The sequence below is a fragment of the Cydia fagiglandana genome, chromosome 9, assembly GCF_963556715.1.
Source record: "Cydia fagiglandana chromosome 9, ilCydFagi1.1, whole genome shotgun sequence".
Lineage (NCBI taxonomy): Eukaryota > Metazoa > Arthropoda > Insecta > Lepidoptera > Tortricidae > Cydia > Cydia fagiglandana.
This window is the reverse complement of record NC_085940.1, coordinates 6,924,150-6,944,356: the sequence shown is the minus strand read 5'-3', so window position 1 is coordinate 6,944,356 and position 20,207 is coordinate 6,924,150. Positions and strand designations below refer to the sequence as shown.

General features: G+C 40.0%; 1 protein-coding gene across 1 annotated transcript in view; it reads right to left on the bottom strand.

The window, feature by feature from the left end:
• Positions 1-6,680: 6,680 nt before the first annotated feature.
• Positions 6,681-20,207, bottom strand: part of LOC134667224 (uncharacterized) — a 42,142-nt gene continuing 28,615 nt past the window's right edge. The window contains exons 17-24 of the mRNA XM_063524549.1: positions 19,749-19,905; positions 19,260-19,412; positions 18,840-18,971; positions 18,600-18,756; positions 18,086-18,224; positions 9,676-9,767; positions 8,689-8,812; positions 6,681-7,981 (exon numbers count right to left, since the gene is read on the bottom strand). Coding sequence (XP_063380619.1) covers positions 7,846-7,981; positions 8,689-8,812; positions 9,676-9,767; positions 18,086-18,224; positions 18,600-18,756; positions 18,840-18,971; positions 19,260-19,412; positions 19,749-19,905 — 1,090 coding nt within the window. The 3' untranslated portion in view covers positions 6,681-7,845. The remainder of the gene's footprint in view (positions 7,982-8,688; positions 8,813-9,675; positions 9,768-18,085; positions 18,225-18,599; positions 18,757-18,839; positions 18,972-19,259; positions 19,413-19,748; positions 19,906-20,207) is intronic.

The window sequence follows — 20,207 nt, the reverse complement described above, 5'->3', positions numbered from 1 at the left end:
ACGATTGCCTCACATTGCAGCAATTTAATTTAAATATATGACATTAAAATTGCCTCATAGTTGCTCCCTTTATTAATGGACTAGGTATTTTGTGAAAAGTAGGAGTAGAATTATAATTATATGGTGATGATGATTAGCCCTGTTAATATTATGCAATGTTTTTACTTAATTGTTGCGTAGAACGTTAAAAACCAATCCAATTATAATTATTGACTTGTTGTTAATATTGCTTTCTCGGCAGTATTTAGAAATAGAACGTTGATCGATAGACGATCTATCCTCAAAATAAACAACAAATAATAGGTACGTTATGGCTTAAAATTACCAATGACTCCATTTGTGTATAATAAATAACATAATTATACCTATATATTAATTTCAATCCATACCTATTTGGCTTTAGAATCTATGAGAGAGCGTTAAAGTTTAATAATTACAATATATTTTTACAATAGGTTGAGAACCCCTGACTCTCTGATCTTGTCGCTCAATCGCCAATCAAATATCTGTTGTAAACCATAAAACGATTTTGATTGGACGTTGACCGACCTTGAATAGATGTCAAACAGGAGTTGTCAACCTAAAATTGTACTTTATACTACAATAAATATAATCCCTAGCCTAATGTAACCTAACTAAAGCTTACTGTCATGGTCACTTAAATATTGCAACATTTAAACTCTACTCTAGCAAATGCTTTATAATTGATCTGTTTTTTCGGTAATTTTAGGACCCTGCCCGGTTTAACCGGGAACTTTTTACAGATACATTAGACCAAAATTCAGGTATTTCTGTAAACTAGTAATAGTATAGTTGTTTAATATGTTACAAAAACAAACACTACTTAAAAAGTGACGTCTTTAGTTTGTATGGACTGAAGGGTATATCTATAAAAATAAAAAATCAATTTACAATTCATTTTGAAAAGAAATATAAATTCGTTTTATCTACATTTCGTTTCAGTTATTACGTAAAAAAGAATGTAATATAAATACTTTTCCTATGAAAGGTTATAGTGATTTGGACGTTAGAAAGACATTTTCTTTAAGATAAATTTTAGAATTAATTACGTTTGAGCGTGCCAAGCGTAAACACTTAGCCTAAAGGCATAGGATCGCCTCTATCACTACATATAAGGTCAGTGCACACACTCAATAGGTAATCAGTCGATAATATTGTGAAACTAATAAATAAAAACTATAGACCGACCGCTTAAATGAGTCCTCGCCTGCGCGGTACGGGGGCGACGGGGAGGGACGACTAAGGGTGGCGGTAAAGGTGCGGGCGCCGTACGCCTGCGCCCCCCCCCCCCCCCGTACCGCGCAGACGAAAACTCATTTAAGCGGTCGGTCTATAGTCCGTGGTCTGGCCTGAAATGTATTCTTCTGGCTAATTGGCTCCAGCCAAACGATCCAGTCTAGCACGTTAGTTATAAAATATATAATGAGTACTTTTTTTCTTGGAGCAATAAAAAAAACAATTAAATATTGAGCGTGGCCACCAACGTGCGACATCTAGTGGTCAGACCGTTAACTACAAGTGTCTACACTTAAGCGTTCAACTATTTTGTTCGATGATTTTATATTTGGACTTTATTATGTACTAAATAAAGTCCAATATGCAAGAATCGACCAAAATAATTGAACAGCTAAGGTTAGACAGAACTACGTGCGTCACGCTACAAAAGGCAAAGTGCTACAACTATGAGTAGAGCCCAACGCTGGCACTATACAGGGTGCTTCCTGTAATAGGAGCAATAAATTAAACTAAAGGCTGTACTCCTCAAACTGACCAACATTTGTTCAGCAACTTTTAAAAATTATGAATCCTTTAGACTTCCTCTTTTTCATACAAAATAAATATTCTCCTCAAAGTATGCTGACATCAGTGTGTTTGACGTTACTTGTCACGCTTTTAAAATAACAAAATTTGCAATGCATTGCGTCTTAGAATAAACTTTAAAGTGTAATAAAAATCAAACCATGAGTTATTTTCAAAAGTTGCTGAACAAATGTTGGTCAGTTTGAGGAGTACAGCCTACAGTTTAATTTATTGCTCCTGTTACAGAAAACACACTGTATATGTAGGTGGTGGACCCTTCGTGTAAACCCCACTGTACAGGTTGATTCACGAAAGCTGAGGGCCTACCGCGAACCATGTTCGACATGTTGCCTCCCTGTTATACTTACGTAAGAATCTACGAGTGCGACAGAGAGGCAACACGTCGAACGTGGTTCGCGGTAGGTCTTCTGGCACGAAGGGAATGGACGAAACTTTCATAGTATGAGTGACACCCTGAAGGTTATCGCGAACCACGTTCGACGTGTTGCTTATCTCTCGCACTTCCTTATTCGTACGTAAGTGTGGCAGGGAGGCAACACATCCAACGCGAGTCAGGGTAGGCCCTCTGTATCGGTATGTATACGTTCAGAGCCACCAATTAACACAGTTAGATATTTTCATTCACTCATTCATTCCATTCGTGCCAGAGCGGCTACCGCGAAAACCGAAATTCGCAAATTGCGGGAATCTTTCTCTTTTACTCCAATGAAGGCATAATAAGAGTGACAGAGAAAAATGCCCGCAATTTGCGAACTTCGATTTTCGCGGTTATAGCCCAGCTCATGTGAGTGTGGGTCAACGTTAACCAATCTAAAGGACGAAGTTATGCGCTACTGCTAGAACGAGCAAGCGTTGTTGCGATCTCGTTCGAATGCATACGTCGCAAAGATTGTCGACGTTGGCCCAATGTGTATGGGCCTCATAGCTGCCAACATTGCGACCAACTCTTGGACGTACCTATACTACTGTCCCAATCGTGTCGTTACAGGGACGCAGTTATATGATATAGAGAGAAAAAAAGGTGCAGTTTTAAAATTCTCTCTCAATCGATATTTTTGGTCAAGTGCTTTCACTAAACGGACTTATTTAGGTTTAAATTACGCGAACACCAAACAAAAGTACAGTAAAGGGCCAAAAAGAATGCACATCGGCAATCATCGCATTTCCGAATACAAACGAATGCTCATTTCCATGTACATCAATTATTAGGTTAGTCGTTTATCAGAATTTGAATTTAGAACTAAGTACTTTATTGTTGTTTTGTTTTGATTTCACGTGAAATATATAGAGCTGTAAAACACGATGTAACTATTTTTAATTATTGCTATATTCTTGTTAGGGAAAAATAATCTTCATAAATATATATTTTATATAAGATCGACAAAAAGTGTAATATTGTAATGACAAATCTCTGTTGAACCTTCTTAAAATAATTACTTACATTAACATCCTCATGTTTTTTAAATTGGTTGGCTTCAGATAAAAAATATTTATAAACATTGTGGATAATTTCGCGTGACTGGTAGAGTAACGGCTTACCTTTTTTCCCTATAGATGCCATAGTACAAATTTAATTTTATAGGGGTTTTAGCAGCTCTATATATATATTGACTTAGATAGGCGACTGCACTCTCTCGCATTTGAACCATGACTGACAAAACAAACGTCATGGTGTGTGCGACACAGATATCGCTATACGAAGTCGAAATTAGCCGATTGCCTCTTTCTAAAGCTCGATGTGCATTCTTTTTGGCCCTTTACTGTAAACACTTTTAATAAGTCTCCCGAATATAAAAATTATAACAGTAATGACCATCTCTCGGATTCTTATTTAGAGATCTAAAAATACGTTTCCAACTTTGTAAAAAAATGGATAACACAATTTGTGTTCATGAAGGATTCCATAGCCGCCATTTTACGCACCGTAACATATAAACGCATCCCTGTAGATCTTGCAAACATCGATTGGTAAAAATAGCTGGCTTAACCCGTGGAGCGCCCTAGCACGACACGTGTGATGTTAACTCAATTTGGATCGTAGCGACTTAGGCCCACTTGCACCATCTCACTAACCCGGGGTTAAGCGGTTAAACCGTTAACCTAGTGTCAAATTGTACTGGTAACCATGGCAACTCCAGGTTTAACCGGTTAACCCCGGGTTAGTGGAATGGTGCAAGTGGGCCTTAGTATCAGACGTGTGTTACTACAGATAATTTTTTTTGTATGGTGAACGTTCGACGGGTTAAATATTTATTGGACCAAACATCTGGCGTCCGCTTTTAAGGGTTCCGTAGTCAATTACAAACCCCAATTTACAATATAACGGATAAAACCGAATTATTTCGGTGCAATGTTAGTTAAATGTATTTAATTATGTGTTTTCTATTATTCTGAATGATGAACTAGCATATGTGGCGCAATGTTCGCTATTAATAATGTAAAATTTAAAAGTGCTATCTAAAATAATTCCTAGTTTAGTCGTGGTTAACATTATTGCACTCAAAGTCAAAATTTGGTTAAGTGTATAGAAAATTGCTTTATTTTAAATAAAATAAAAAGGCCTTAGGTGAATTATCATAGGTTAAAACTACAACCTTTTAATACCACGATAATTAGATAATATATGAGAATTCATGAAATATATGTTCCTTCGCTAAAACATCTCCTCAGAAGCATGGTCGTGTTAAAATACTCTGTATACTCGTAGGTATTATAAATGAATAAAGCAATTTTCTATTTCTATCCACTTTCAACTTGTCACAACACGACCGTACATAACCAAATCTATATTCTGGAAGAAACATTTATTTCATTAAAGTCAACTCCACTAAATCATGAGGTATATTTCTTTGTAGGTTTCATATAGGCCGATACCGCATTATCTTAGCAAGTTTGTTACGAATAACTTGTAAAATACATGATTCCTACCATGTTGGTAAAGTTTATGATTCTCCATGGCAAGGGAAAATGGCACGAAAAATTTTCGAAACTAAAATAACTACAACATTTGTAAAACTATGATAAAAAGTTCTTTGTAAGAGTAAATGCCACAGTTTGAAAGTATAATAACTAAATTTTGTGCTGCTACGTAAAAAAATAAGAGAGTAAATGAGAGATCGAAATAAATGCCTTAAATTAATGCCTCCTGATTAAAACTTGTAAATAAATAAATAGTAAAATCTCAAGCAAATACTACGAGTGTCAAACATTAATGCAACTTAACTAACTTACTATCTTACTAACCCTGAAATTTTCAGTATGGCAATAAGAAATAAAGTACTGTCGATTTTTCAAACATTACATGAATAAATTCATTCAATGATCCCACGCGGAAATGATAATGGAACATAATTTCTTTGCAAATGCGATGATATAAAAAAAATCTTTTCGTTCCGATTGTTTTTAGGCATCATGTTAATATTTTTTATTAAAAAATACTGCCTTATTCTGTTCAGAACAAAGTAAAAAATTCAGTGTTAGTAATTTAGTGTAGCCCCCATCGTTGTCCTATACAAGTGCACTTCAAATGCTTCCTAGCGTCTTCCCATTTCATTCATACACCTAAAAACTATGCATAAAATATGCTCAGGATGGCGTTCACATACAGATCTGTTACTATACGTTCAGTCACGTAATTCATATTTCCAAGCCTAAAAATTGCTGCATAATCAAATAAACCTAACAAAACTTATTGTACACAACTTCTCATTAAAAGAAAATAACATGCATGTTGTCTAAAAAAAGTTTTAAAACTATTGCATAAAAAGCGCAATGAAAAAATTATAAAAGTGTGAGATAAAGCTATGCTCGTGATCTTAAGCTTAGGGAAGAACATTCGAAAACCAACCTAAAATAAAAGTCATAGAGTCGAAATTAATCTAGCCGTAGTTTAGCCAAAACGGCTCACTACGATATTTGATCTAAAGACAAAGTATCACTTATTAATCTTATTATTCACACAAACGAAATAACAAACGTATGTTTAAAGCTGTAGAGTTGAATATTGAGTTATTTAGGCCTATAGACCTGATTCAAGTGTAATCTAAGGCAAATAAGAATTGATACAGGGTGGATAGATAAGTCGGGCCCTGGAGGGAAACTACCTTAAATCCTTAAACTGGCCCATTTTACTTAAAGAAACATTCCTTTATTTTTAAAAAGAAACAAAACTGCATTCAAAGTATTTCTATTTTTTTCTTCAATTTTGCTTGTTTAAAAAAATCTTAAGTACTAAATATTACATTTTATGGATATTTTGTACGACAGACGAGTGTAAGACCTAATGTTTCTTGGAGAAATGTTATCATTAACATTAACTGTATCGACTAGTAGAAAAAAAAACCGAGTTATTATTTTTTGGAATTTCTAGTCGGTTAGAGTCCCGGGCGAGGCAAGCGAGTTTTAGAAAATATTAGAATGCAGTTTTGTTTCTTTTTAAAAATAAAGGAATGTCTTATTTAAGTAAAATGAGCCAGCTTAAGGATTTAAGGTAGTTTCCCACCAGGGCCCGACTTATCTTTCCACCCTGTATATCTGTCACGCTATTTCAAAATTATTCAAAACTGTTTTAAGGTTTCAAATTACAATACTTACATAATTGAAAAAGCTTGATGTTGTCTATATTTTACAGTACATATGGTGTTAATTTACCGCCCTTGTGCGGTAACTAGCACTATACGTGCGTATGTCGAAAATTTAAAGGGCCATATGAACTGTAAAACGTACTGCTACTCGTGTCGATTTAAAACATTCTCATCGGTCGTGTTTCAATTTATCGCAACTCTACGAACGCAACAACAAATTTCCTACTTTTCGCACTCGTATCGTAATGTACTATATACTGCTTAAAAGTAGGTATGTGTTTTTATGAAATACAAACACACATTTGTTTTTTTCTTCCCTTTTATGTCACACCCAATGACACTCATTCACTATCTTTCGTTTACCCCAAATCATTACAGTAACGTATTTCTGCCAACTTAGTAAGTAGCTATATAGCTACAACCAAAATATGCACACACACATTTATTACCAATCACCAGCTGCCAATTGACTTTACCAATTCCAAACAATTTTAAGTCTAACTGCATCAATTCTAGCGTTTACATTACGATAACATGCCATTTTAAGCTTAGGGCACACTTTTATCACTATTGCTTAAAAGTAAACTGACTAAAAAGGTCGGACCATTGACTTAAATGTTTACGTAATCAATTATGTTTTTCTAATGTAAACTTAGAGAACATAACGAAACGGAGTGGTCATTAACAGGCGTTCCACTCTGTCGAAAATAGGCGGCCAATGGTCAACGACATGTCAACCACATGTATGGCCTGACGGTTATCTGACATGGCTATGTTTACGATACGTATACATTTGATGTGCCCCTCCCCCGCAAAAAAACGGCAGATTATTTTGTACCGAAAATTATAGACATGGCGTTTCCATTGGTTATATCCTCTAAGAATGTAAAAGCTGCCAGTTCTGTATACAATAAGATAATCTCACTCTCATAAGAAAAAAAAAAGAGTTGAGAAGATAAACGTTATTGCGTTATATTAGTGTTCATTCTACTTAAGCTGCTCATTTTAACTTCAACCTATCTATATTAGAATCTTCGATCAATATGGTACAGTACAAAAAGAAGCTACTTTGTCGTTATTTTTAAAGCGTCTTAAGAGCCTATCGCCCTACAATCGACTTTCTATCTTCGGTATTTATCATAAGCTTTAATTTCAAACGTTCTTAGGCTCTTAATAACGTCAATCATCCGTGGTCAAGCCGTCGCTCTTACTATCGAATATAACTCGGTGGTTATAATAAGGTACAGTGACTTTAAAGGCATATGCGCCGGTCGCCTTACAATCAAATGCGTACTTATGTAGTCGTCGTAAGGTTCAGATTGAAATGCCGGCGTAGAGAGCCCGGATATCTAAAGCTAAAGCGTCGTAAACGCCCGTCGCGTTACCTTCGATTGTGAACTTTCTGTGGTGGTAATTAGGTTCAAACCGAAGTGCCAACATGAGATCGGTCGGTGTCGAGCGTGACGTCCTCGGGGCTGGCGAGGTCGGCGCGGAGGCGCACGCCGCGGCCGGTCAGCGTCCAGCGGCACGCGGCGCGCTCCGCGCTCGGCATCACTCTGAAAAAAGATGGTTTGTGTTCAATGAAAGTATGTATAGCCATTAATTTATTACGTAAGAAGATTTTTGCTAGTTTTTGACACCCTCCCGCCCTATGTAAGAATAAATAAGAATAGGCTGACTGGCTGCAATGAGTATTACCATATATTAGGTAAGAATGTATATTGTACGTGTTTGGTTAGTTTTTGTGTGTGTGTGTGTGTGTGTGTTTTTGGTGTGGATTTTACGAATATATTAAAAAAAATACACTCTTGGAAAATTTATTTGTACGTCAAAAGTACTGGACCCCATTTAAGCTAACTCTACACCGTATTTGATAGCATAAAGTGTGAAAATATTATTTTAAACTAGCTAAATTCATAGAAATTAAAAAAAATCGCATCTTTGTGATCTTACGTAAGAACTAGGAAACCCCCTAAATCGTTTTACGTAATAAATGAATGGCGCCTATCTACCTCTATGGATGTACAAAACGGGGTACCGGCAGGCGTGGCTCACTCCGCGATTTCGTCGCTTTGCTACAGGAAGCTAAAAGTACATCCGTTCCACACCAATTTTGGTGGCTAGCCATAAGCCGCGCGTGGCGCTGTCGCCACCTAGCGGCCATATCTGTCCTGAACGTAACAGACGCGTTTTGTTAGAGAGTGAGTCTTCTGTACCTAGTGCTATTATTTATTCTTTGGTACCGGAAATATGCCAAACATACCTGCAGAGCGCTCCGTCGGTGTCTCTCGTGTGGTTTGAACTAGCGTCGTCGTCGAGCGTCCCTTCGCTCGCGCCGTCGCTGCCGCCCTCGTCGCTGCCTCCGCCTCTATATCGCTCGACACCGTCTGAAAAAATCAAGGTAAACATATAATGCCCGTCCGAGAACATACCAGTTTAAATCTACATAAGATTAAATACAAGTGGCGGCGCGTCAAATATATCCATAGGCAAGCCGGGGCTAATTTGGCTTACTTATTTCCTTTACAACTCTGTTCAAACGTCCAAAAATAGGCAAGCCGGTGGGAATCGGCTTTTATGGACGCGCCGCCACTGCTAAATACACATCACGCAAAATGCTTACGGGCTAAGTAACAAAATCGAAGCCTATACCCTATAAACATAGCGCTAAACAAGTTAGAAGGTCTAAACTCTAAAGGCTAGTATGGCGGTCAGCAAAATATAATCAATATTTTGTGTGTCAATAACTTAGTGTACGACGTTGTACGTTGCAGCACGCGCTGAGCAAGTTAAGATAATGTCTGTATCGCCGCAGATTAGAGGTTTAACCCCCCGTATGCTTAGACACGGATCCGTACGTGTGAATTCAAGTCTATTGTTTTAAATGTCAAGGTCACTTTTTCAATGATTATATTTGACAGGCCGCATACGAGGGGGTAATGTCAATATAACATGATGTATAAAATGCTTAGTTATCATGGAATAAATTATTCTAAGATTACCAGTCAACGGTGTCTTCACTCATCCAACCCTGTTCCTCTAAAGCTAGTATTTTGACAAGTGTTTTGGATTCTTCGGTGCATATTTGTACAGGTGCATAATTGTGACGTTCCACGGCAAAAGGTACCTTATGGTGGCTGGCGCTTACGTCGCATAGCGCCGCAATAATATTGGAGCGACGTTAATAATAGCGTAAGCGCCCACCGCCATAAGGTACCTTTACCCGTGGGACGTCACAATTGAAACTTACCTCTTCTATCATCACAGTCGGGCGCGTCCTCTAGACTCCTCAGGATTTCGGCGCACAGCTCCGAGTCCAGTGGGACGGGGTTATCTGATTCCCTGCAAAATAAATTAATGTTAGAAACGTAAGGAATTTGTCATTCGTTATTTAAGGTGGTAAATAAAACTCCCTGGTACACTTACGTACGAATTTACAAGTGCGACAGAGAGGCAAGTGAGGTTCGCGGTAGGTCCTCTGTTAACGCTCCTGATCCTGAATTCCCCAGTTACAAGTTATTAATTAAAGGTTTCGTCACACTGCAGCTGGGAGTGACTAGGACGCGACGCAAGCGCGGCGTGATTGGGCGAACTGCGTTCAAGCGCTGGAGGCGCGCTCAACACTCCGACAGAGGCGTAACTTGGGGGGGCACTTGCCCCCCGGTTGGAGGGGGCAAGTGCCCCGGGCGCCGTCCAAGGGGGGGGCGCCAAAATGGGCAAAAGACTACCTCTCATCCTGGTAATCTGGCCCACAGCTCAGAAAAGCAAAGAGAAAGCCGATCTTTTAGGTACTCTTTTTTGCCTAGAACTAGACCTTAAAAGACGACGGTAGCGCCCTACCGCCCACCATCCTGCAGTGCGAATACTCTATGCCAGAAACTTCTATCAAGCAGAGGGATATTCGGTAGGAGTTGCTATGCTTTCATTTTATAAGGCGAGCGGGCCGAGTGCTTCAGAGAGTTCAGAGCTGTGTTCCGTGTTAGCGCGTCTTTTCCCTCAGGGGTCTCCTGTCGGGAAGTTACCATCTTATGGACAGTCCAAGAGACTACCTATGCAAATGGATCGCTAGCCCTTTGTCCGGCAGGCGCATATGAGCCGTAGTAGACGGAACCTACTCCAATAGCTGCTGCTGCATATCTGTGACATGTTGTCTATCGGACGACAGTAGGTACGGGGATTCCTATATAGGCTGGTTAAAAATAACTACATTCCCGTTGCCAGGGAGGTTTTGGGATTATACTGAGCAACTTTTACTACGGGACCAACCCCGAAATCTCAAAAAAAAAAGTTTACCCTCCCATAGAAAATGGACCAACCAAAATGTATGAACCAGCCAAATTTTTTTTTCGCGACTGAGGGGTTGGTCCCATAGTAAAAGTTGCTCATTATAATCCCAGAACCTCCCTGGCAACGGGAATGCAGTTATTTTTTAGCCACCCTATATACAGGATGTTCTCTACCGCTCGTAGGTAAGTACAATGAGCTGTTGTCTGAAGAATTGTTTGACATGCTGCCTAGTTGCCAACGGTGACAGCTTGCCATCACTGCACCGCTCGCCGTATTAGGATAGGCAGAGTGTTTATCCTCACACCCTAGAACCTAAATGGTCGCATACTGTGCGGTTTAAGAGGAATTCCTTCCACAGTGGTCGGGAGGAAATTTGTCGAAAAAAGGGAGCTCATTCCACAATAAATTGATTAAGTTCCTTTTTCTCGAGAGGCTACAGTATGGAGATCTCCAAAAAAGTGCATAAGTTTTAAAAATAATTAATAAAAAAATTAACAACACGACTGCTGCATTTTAAAGCGAAATGAAAAGCTAAAAATAATGTTCATATGTTAGTTACATAACTTTATGAATCTAAATTGGGATGTAAATATACACTCACGGTCATTCACAGTAAATACTAAGGGTTATGCTCATTTATGACCGTGAATGTAGGTACGTGTACATTTAATTTCAATTACAATCGGGGGACCTTGGTGTGCCTAAGTGCATCTCATTCAAAAGGTCCCCCGACTGCAATAGAAATTAAATGTACACGTACCTACATTCACGGTCATAAATGAGCATAACCCTTAGTATTTACTGTGAATGACCGTGAGTGTATATTTACATCCCAATTTAGATTCATAAAGTTATGTAACTAACATATGAACATTATTTTTAGCTTTTCAGTTCGCTTTAAAATGCAGCAGTCGTGTTTTTAATTTTTTTATTAATTATTTTATTTCAAACATTTTAGTGAAAAAAACTAAGTATAAAACTATGATTTAAGGTTGGTATGTAGATTTCCCCCGGCCGTTTAGTTTGTCCACGAAGTTTTTTTTAAGTGGATATTAGCTTCTGGAACTAGAACCTTTTAATTAAGCTCACCGTTCCGGAATACGTCCGGGCTTCTGTGGATGTGTTCACAATTTGAGATATTGTTAAATATAACTTCTTAGAAAGAAGTAGAAATTTTTAATTATAATGGCCATGAGGGTTTGAAGGTCCACAATAAAGACTCATAATTTTGGACCGCGTGCAGCGCGCCACGTACGTTGGGCTACGTTGGACTCTTTTAGTATGAGAAAGTCGAAGGCACCTGGCTTTGGACCGCGTGCAGTGCGCCACGTACGTCAGGCTATCTACGTCCGACACTCTTAGTATGTTCGGCGCCCGGTTTTGCAACGCGTACGGCGCGCCACGTAGGTCGGGCTATGCCCGACGATTTAAGTATGAGGGCGCCAAAGGCACCCGGCCCGGCTTTGGAACGCGTACAGCGTGTCTTGTACGTCGGGCTACGCCCGACTCTTTTAGGATGAGGGCGCCGAAGGCGCCCGGTTTTGAAACGCGTACAGCGCGCCACGTACGTCGGGCTACGCCCGACACTCTTAATATGAGGGCGCCGATGGCGCCCGGTTTGGGAACACATAGAGCGCGCCACGTACGTCGGGCTAAGCCCGACGTTTTAAATATGAGGGCACCGAAGGCACCCGGTTATGGAACGCATACAGTGCGCCACGTACATCGGGCTACCTACGCCCGACACTCTTAGTATGAGGGCGCCGAAGGCGCCCGGTTTTGCAACGCGTACGGCGCGCCACGTAGGTCGGGCTACGCTCGACGATTTATTTATTATTATTATTTATTATTTATTTATTGGAAAACCAACAGCACATGAAACATATTAGCACTATGTATAAAAATCGAAGGCCAATTATAGGTTTTCACAGATAGAAATTACATAGAAGATAACTTCGCTAAGTAAGTATATATAGTTTACAATTCTGCGTAGACTAAGCAAGTACATACATAAATTAAGAATAAAAACTATTGAGGACAAAAATCATTACAGACAAGATAGAAAGGTCAAGCTCACTCAAAGAATTTAAGCGTTAAAATACGTCGTATAGACTGCGTATTTATATTAAACACATCAATATCATGCTCTCTTGACAGACTGTTAAGTGTTCTACCCGCACGAATAAGGAAACTGTTACGTCTGTAATTCGAGGATGCAAAGGGAACAGAAATAGGGGGATAATACCTTTTAACTCTATTAGGAGTGTTGAACATAATACTACCTAGAAGATCAGGACAGTCAATGGTGCCATTCGTAATTTTCAAGAAATATATAATGTCAGCAATTTCACGTCGCTGTGACAAAGGTAACAAATGGTGTTTTTTGCACACGCTAATATAATTAGATGAGTTATATGGGGTACGTAATTTATAGCAGAGAAACTTTATGAATTTTCGCTGAATCCGCTCGATCCTATCTATATAAACGTTGTAACAGGGGTTCCATATCTGGGAAGCATACTCGAGTTTGCTTCTTACAAATGAACAATATAGGATCTTGAAAGTTTTTGCCTGTGTAAAATCGGAACAACTGCGCATTATGAACCCAAGAGACTTAGTAGCGCTCTTCACAATGCTATCAATGTGAGCGTCAAATAGTAATTTGGAATCGTGTATTACACCCAGATCTCTTAGAAAAGATACTCTTAATAAATATTGATTATGTATAGCATAAACAGAAGTGATCGGTGATTTCTGACGTGAGAAAGTAACTACATGACATTTAGATGGGTTAAGATCCAACTTATTTTCTCTACAGTACATACCAAGACGATCGAGATCGGCTTGTAATAGAGCAACATCTTGGACTGATTTAATCTGAGCAATAATTTTCATATCATCTGCGAAACAAAGCAACCTAGAAAACTTAAAGCATACAGAGATATCATCAATGAAAATATTGAAAAGCAAAGGACCGAGCAAAGATCCTTGTGGGACACCACTCGGGACATTAACCCAACTAGAAACATAATTACTTATAACAACAGCTTGAGATCGGTTATTAATATATGATGAGAACCACCTCAACAGGTCACCATTTATCCCTAAGCGTTGGAGTTTCACAATAAGCAACTTATGATCAATACGATCGAAGGCTTTGCTGTCTGTATAAATGACATCTACCTGATTACCTTTATCCATTGCCCCTGTAATAAAATCATTTAGTAGCACCAGGTTGGACACCGTAGATTTTCGCTGCATAAAACCATGCTGACTATGATTAAAAGAATGTTTAATAGCATCATAAACTTGAACATATACTAATTTTTCAAACACTTTAGCTAAAATACATAATTTAGACACAGGTCTGTAATTAACGATTTCTATCCGAGACCCTTTTTTGTAGACAGGAGTAATAAACGCAGATTTCCATACATTAGGAACAACACACTCACTAAGTGACCGTTTAAACAACAGTTCTATAGGCTTCAATAGACCTTTAGCACAATTCATTAAGAACTGAGCCGGAAGCTCATCAGGACCTGCAGATTTAGAAGGGTCAAGGGTAAGAAGCAAACGAAGGATGAAATCCGGATCAACTTCAATCTTAAATATATCGGTTGGTGAGTTCCAGTTACCATTGTAAGACAGTACATCTGAGCTATTGGTAGGAGCAGAAAAAGTTGTATAAAAATAGTCAGAAAATGCATTACATATATCTGCACCATTCGAAATCACTCTATCACCATACTTTAAAGAACTTGGTATACCATGAGAATTACTACGCGATTTAATATAGGTCCAAAACTGCTTTGGATTCCGAGCAATATTGCTTTCAACACGACTAATATATGTCAAATAACATTCCCGTTCTATTCTTTTAACACGGTCTCTTAAAATACAATAAGAAATATAATCAGACTTGTTACCATAAATTTTGAATTTTTTCAAATACTTACTTTTTTCTTTGATAACTTTTTTTAAAGAAGCTGAAAACCATGGAGGAAAAGTACCCATGTTTAGGACCTTATAAGGAATATATTTATCTCTTAATTTTTTTAAAGTAGAATAAAAAAACTCAACGCATTGATCAAGTGATCGGCAAGAAAATTCATTTACCCAATTAATCAAGAATAACTCATTATTTATCGAGGTATAATCACCCTTGTTGTAATAATATTTATAGCGTGGTGCCGGTATAATCGACTTTAGCACAGAAAATTGCAAGGAAATAATTAAGGCTTCATGGTAAGGGTCAATTGGGACTAAGGGATCACAACAATTGTTAACGCACACGATATCGTTTGATAATATTAAATCTAATGTTTTGTTATAGCGATTACGGACCCCATTATATTGATGCAAGTTAAGCAAATTTAAATCATCAATAAAACCGCGCTCCTCCACTGTAGTATAATTAACGGGGGTTAAATATGAATCTTGGATCAACCATTCTATATTACTCATATTAAAATCCCCGGAAATTAGGAATTTATCATTGGGGTGATTAATTACAATATTTTCAAGTTGGTTGCAAAAGTTAGATAATTGTTGGGAAAACGTAAATCCTCCATTTTGCTTACATAGATATAAGACACATAGGTGAACGTTAAGTACTTTATTTGAGTCGTCAGATATAGACAGAGTGACCCACAAGTCCTCAGCTGAGGAGTGGTACTCCGGGTGCGGTACCACAGCCAGGTCCCTGCGGGCAGCGATGAGCACGCCTCCGCCACGACCTTGACCTGTCAGCGCCGCGTCACGGTCTCGCCTCCAAACCATATATCGGTCATCAAATAGCTCGTTATCTAAGACCCCATCCAAAAGCCACGTTTCCGTCAACATAATAATATCGTAGCAAGCTAATCTTAAATTCCTATAAAATATCGATGTTTTAGTCCTTAAACCCCTCACATTCTGGTAGTAAATTGTTGGATATGTAAGTTTACTATTCACTGTGAAAAAATATTCTTAAAAACATTATATTAAAACATAATAATGAACAATCGAACAGAAAAAACACGTCAATGAAATATTTAGCACTCCAGAAAGTCCGATTTATAAAATAATTTAAATAATCGCCTACAGACATAAACAGTTTCCCATTAGCGTGAGCGAGTAAGTCATAAACAAGCACGAAAATCAAATGAATTAGACAAGGATAAATATCTTTTAATGAGCTCAACAACAATAAGAACAGTAGCAACATGCAAAGAATGCAATCGGCGATAAGCGGCCGACCCAGACAATAACAACTCCCGCCCGGTTTAGGCCGGACAACGGTACTCAAAGTTTGCGTGATGTATAAAAATTTTAATATGAAAAATAGTAAGTTCACCACTAAAATTAACCGAGACAACAATAATGAGAAAACTAATGAGAAAATTTAAGTATGAAGGCGCCCGGCTTTGGAACGCGTACAGCGTGTCTTGTACGTTGGGCTACGCCCGACTCTTTTAGGATGAGGGCGTCGTTGGCGCCCGGTTTTGAAACGCGTACAGCGCCCCACGTACGTCGGGCTACGCCCGACACTCTTAATATGAGGGCGCCGAAGGCGCCCGGTTTTGAAACGCGTCCGGCGCGCCACGTACGTCGGGCTACGCCCGACGCTTTAAGTATGAGGGCGCCGAAGGCGCCCGGTTTTGGAACACATACAGCGCGCCACGTACGTCGGACTACCTACGCCCGACACTCTTAGTATGAGGGTGCCGGAGGCGCCCGGGACTGGTAAGCGTACAGCGCGCAACGTACGTCGGGCTATCTACGCCCGACACTCTTAGTATGTTCGGCGCCCGGTTTTGCAACGCGTACGGCGCGCCACGTAGGTAGGTAGGTAGGTAGTATGAGGGCGCCGAAGGCACTCGTCGGCTTTGGTAAGCGTACAATATTATACTAAAGGTAGGTACGCCTCTTTTGGACACTTCGGTCTTTCGGCCCTACGCGAAGTTTACCTTTGGTGCGCCTTTAATTTGGTGTTCAGACATAGAATGACAATACACTTCTATTGTTACAGTCGACCTATACAAGTATAGAAAGACATAATATATAATCATTGTCACTTAAATACTTCTTACTATTATGAAAATTAGTTTAGTACTAAAGTTAAGAAGAAATGATTGAGGTTGGTATGTACCTACCTACCTACGCACGTGTTAAATAAAAATCTGTTTTTTTACAGTCGGGTTGAATTAGTAGTCAAGTACAATTTCATTCACAAGAAATATAAGAATGCAATAAGCCATACATTATTCAAGCCCTATCGCTTAAATCGAAGTTTACAGGTTTAGATTTCAATAAGGCGATTTAGAACAAGTTTGTGTTTAGTTCCTTTTACCTTATAAAAATATATACAATTCATATGGATGATTTGTATATATTTTTATGATCAGCAGTCAATACCCTTTCATTTGATAGCTCACTAAATTAGATAGAAGGATTTATTTTTCTTAGCACATTTTGTTAATTCTTATTTAACCAAAATAAGACTTAAACGCGTATGCTGCATATATATTTTAAATCGTCTTTCAAGGCTCTTCATTTTGAGACCCCACTCGATAGGATTCCAAATTTTTTTTTCTAAACGTGACCCAATTTTGTGTATTACGTCCGCCATGTTGGTTTTATAATAACGTCACATAGCCTATGTTAGTCGGGATGACGTAAGGATTCTAATGATGTATCATACATCTAAATCGGTTAAGGCATTCAGAAGTTATGGTGGAATAAAGAAACTCACATACATATATACATACAAACATGAACGCTGAAAACAATACACTCTTTTTGTTTGGGCAGTCGTGTAAAAATGGTCGGCAACGCGCTTGTAACTCTTTTGGAGTGTAGACGTCCATATGATGCGGTGACCACTTACCATCAGGTGGGTCGTAAACATGTTACCCACCGATGTCACAGAATAAATAATAGTACTAGGTACAGAAGACTCACTCTCTAACAAAACGCGTCTGTCACGATCAGCGCAGATATGGCCGCTAGGTGGCGACAGCGCCACGCGCGGCCTATGGCAAACCCCAAAATTGGGGTCGAACGGATGGACTTTTAACTGCCTGTAGCAAAGCGACGACATCGCGGAGTGAGCCACGCCTGCCGATGTATTAAAAAAACACATATACACTGTATTGTCTAAATTAAAAGTAAATTTTAATTTTAAAAAAAGTAACCCTTTTGTAGTTCATTTCGTTTGTGTGTGGGGGGGGGGGGGGGGCGCAAATTTGGTGCCTGCCCCTGGCGCCATATCCTCTAGCTACGCCACTGCACTCCGAGTTCCTGCCCCGCTGTATTGAGACTTATGAGAGTAAGATGAGAATTAGTAAGAGAGAATCTTACAAGTAGTAGTGGTAGTTTTCTTAAAATACCTGTTGTGCAACACGAGTGCCACTACGGGTGGTGGCGGCACGGGCGGCATGGAGGGCACGCGAGGGCTGAAGGCGCTCAGCTCCAGCGTCGGCGGCGGCACTCGCGGCGCGGGCGTTCCGCCCCACTCTCCCCACATGCCTGTCGAACAAAGTCAAATATGAAACAAAGCCAAACAACGTCAGAATAATGCCCAAAAGTTATTGACATTAGGGTCGCGATAATGTTTATTGTGGCACTTCCTCCCTTGTCACATCAAAGACGGTGTAGAGTCAATGTCAAATGACTCAATGGTCAATGAAAAAAATCGTGCACTCCTGTTTGAAAGCTGAAATAGATGACGCTGGCTCTGTATCGAGCCATAAGATTGTTAAACGTCTACCTTTGAGCGCCCTCTCAACGTTATTTAGGGACAGTCGGGCTTCGTTCTCTAGTTCTGTCCGGGTCGCCATGTAAAGCTTGTATATGGCGAGTAACTAGCTGGGTAATGTAACCAGCTGTGTGTGAGGGACTGACCGTGCGCGCGGCGCCAGTCGTCCCGCTCGGCCAGCACGTCGGGCGGCGCCTCGTCGCGGCCGCAGCGCGCCGCCCACGCCCGAGCACCCGGCCCGCTCTCCAGTGGCAGCCGGGCTTCACTCTCCTCTAGGGCTACTAGGATTTCTGGGTCGAACACCTGGAAGGAAAGATTAAAATTGACAAATGTCTATAAATAAGTACTTGTACGGACACTCGAAAGCCACGGCGCGCCGCACTGACCTCGCCGAGCGTGTTGGCCGCGAGCGCGTGCCAGTCGCCGACGCCGAGCCCGCGCGCGCCCCACCACTCCTCCCCGCGCGCACTGGAGCCCCACAGCCGCGCCAGCTCCAGTGCCGCTGCCTGTATTGCTCTCTGCAAACATAGGTACGTCGATTGTTATACGAACTACCTACTGTCGTCCCCGTGTCATCATCTGCGTGGAATGATGATTATGATTTATAAATACCATCCTATGTCAGCTATGTCCTTCAAATTTCATCTAAAACGTGAACACGGTGTTGCTAAGGCCAAGTGCCGATTCGCGCCGTCCGCATCAACTTTATCCCTATACGACGTTAACAGCTCGCTGCACTCTTGCTCAACTTCTGACAAACTAACAAAGAACCTAGAGTTAAAAAAGTTGAAGATTTTTCAACTTACCCTGAGATCATTGGCGCTCATCCGCACCCGTACCCGCGCGGCGTCGCTGAGCCCGAGTGCCAGCTCGCGCCGTCTCGCCTCAACTTTCTCCCGAAGCGACGTTATCAGCTCGCTGCACTCTTTTTCTAGTTGCGCGTACACTCCCCCTGCGTTCTGTAATATTCACGGGATTCGATTTTGTATCCTGTCTTATTAATATAGATTTTTGCTCTTCGAATATGTAACACTAAAACTAGATCAACCAAACATACGTTAAAAAGAAGATGCGTTTTGGTTAACATTTTATATTCTTGAATCGTTATGTCCAATTGGAAATTGGAATGCAACTACTGTTGGGGCGTGGAATCGAAAACATAGTTTAGAATCAAAGTGCCTAAGCCAAATAAATACCCTCAATTTCTAAATATATTTTTTATCAGGCTTAAAAATCTATTCTCGTATATAAAAGGGTCACGTTGTAATGGATTTGTTTTGTCGAGAGCTGGTTACCTTAGCAATTTGCACAGAGAACGGGCCGAAGCAGGCGGTAACAAAGTGCTCGTAGTCCCGCAGAGGGCGCTCCACGGCGCGCTCGGCCGCGGTCGCCCACTCGCCTAGCACTTGCGCTTCTCCGCGCGCCGCCACTGCGGCTACGGCTTGCGCACATCTGTAGAACAAGTTTTGTCGTTGTAGAACGAAGTTCATTTTAGATAATTATAAGCTTTGATCGTCGAGATGTATAGTCGAGATGTTTCTAATTATACATATTATTAAATTCAATGAGGTTGCATATTTTATCATAAAGTTCTTCGGTCTCCATAAATGTAAAAGATTTTGTAGGTGATACTTTACATTTTGGTGCCTGTGACCAGGATTATCGTATCTAATCCTCTTTCAACAAGACACGTGATCTGATAGTGCGTGCGGTCCTCCGGGCCCGTTGACGCGGCGACTAAAGGAACCTACTAA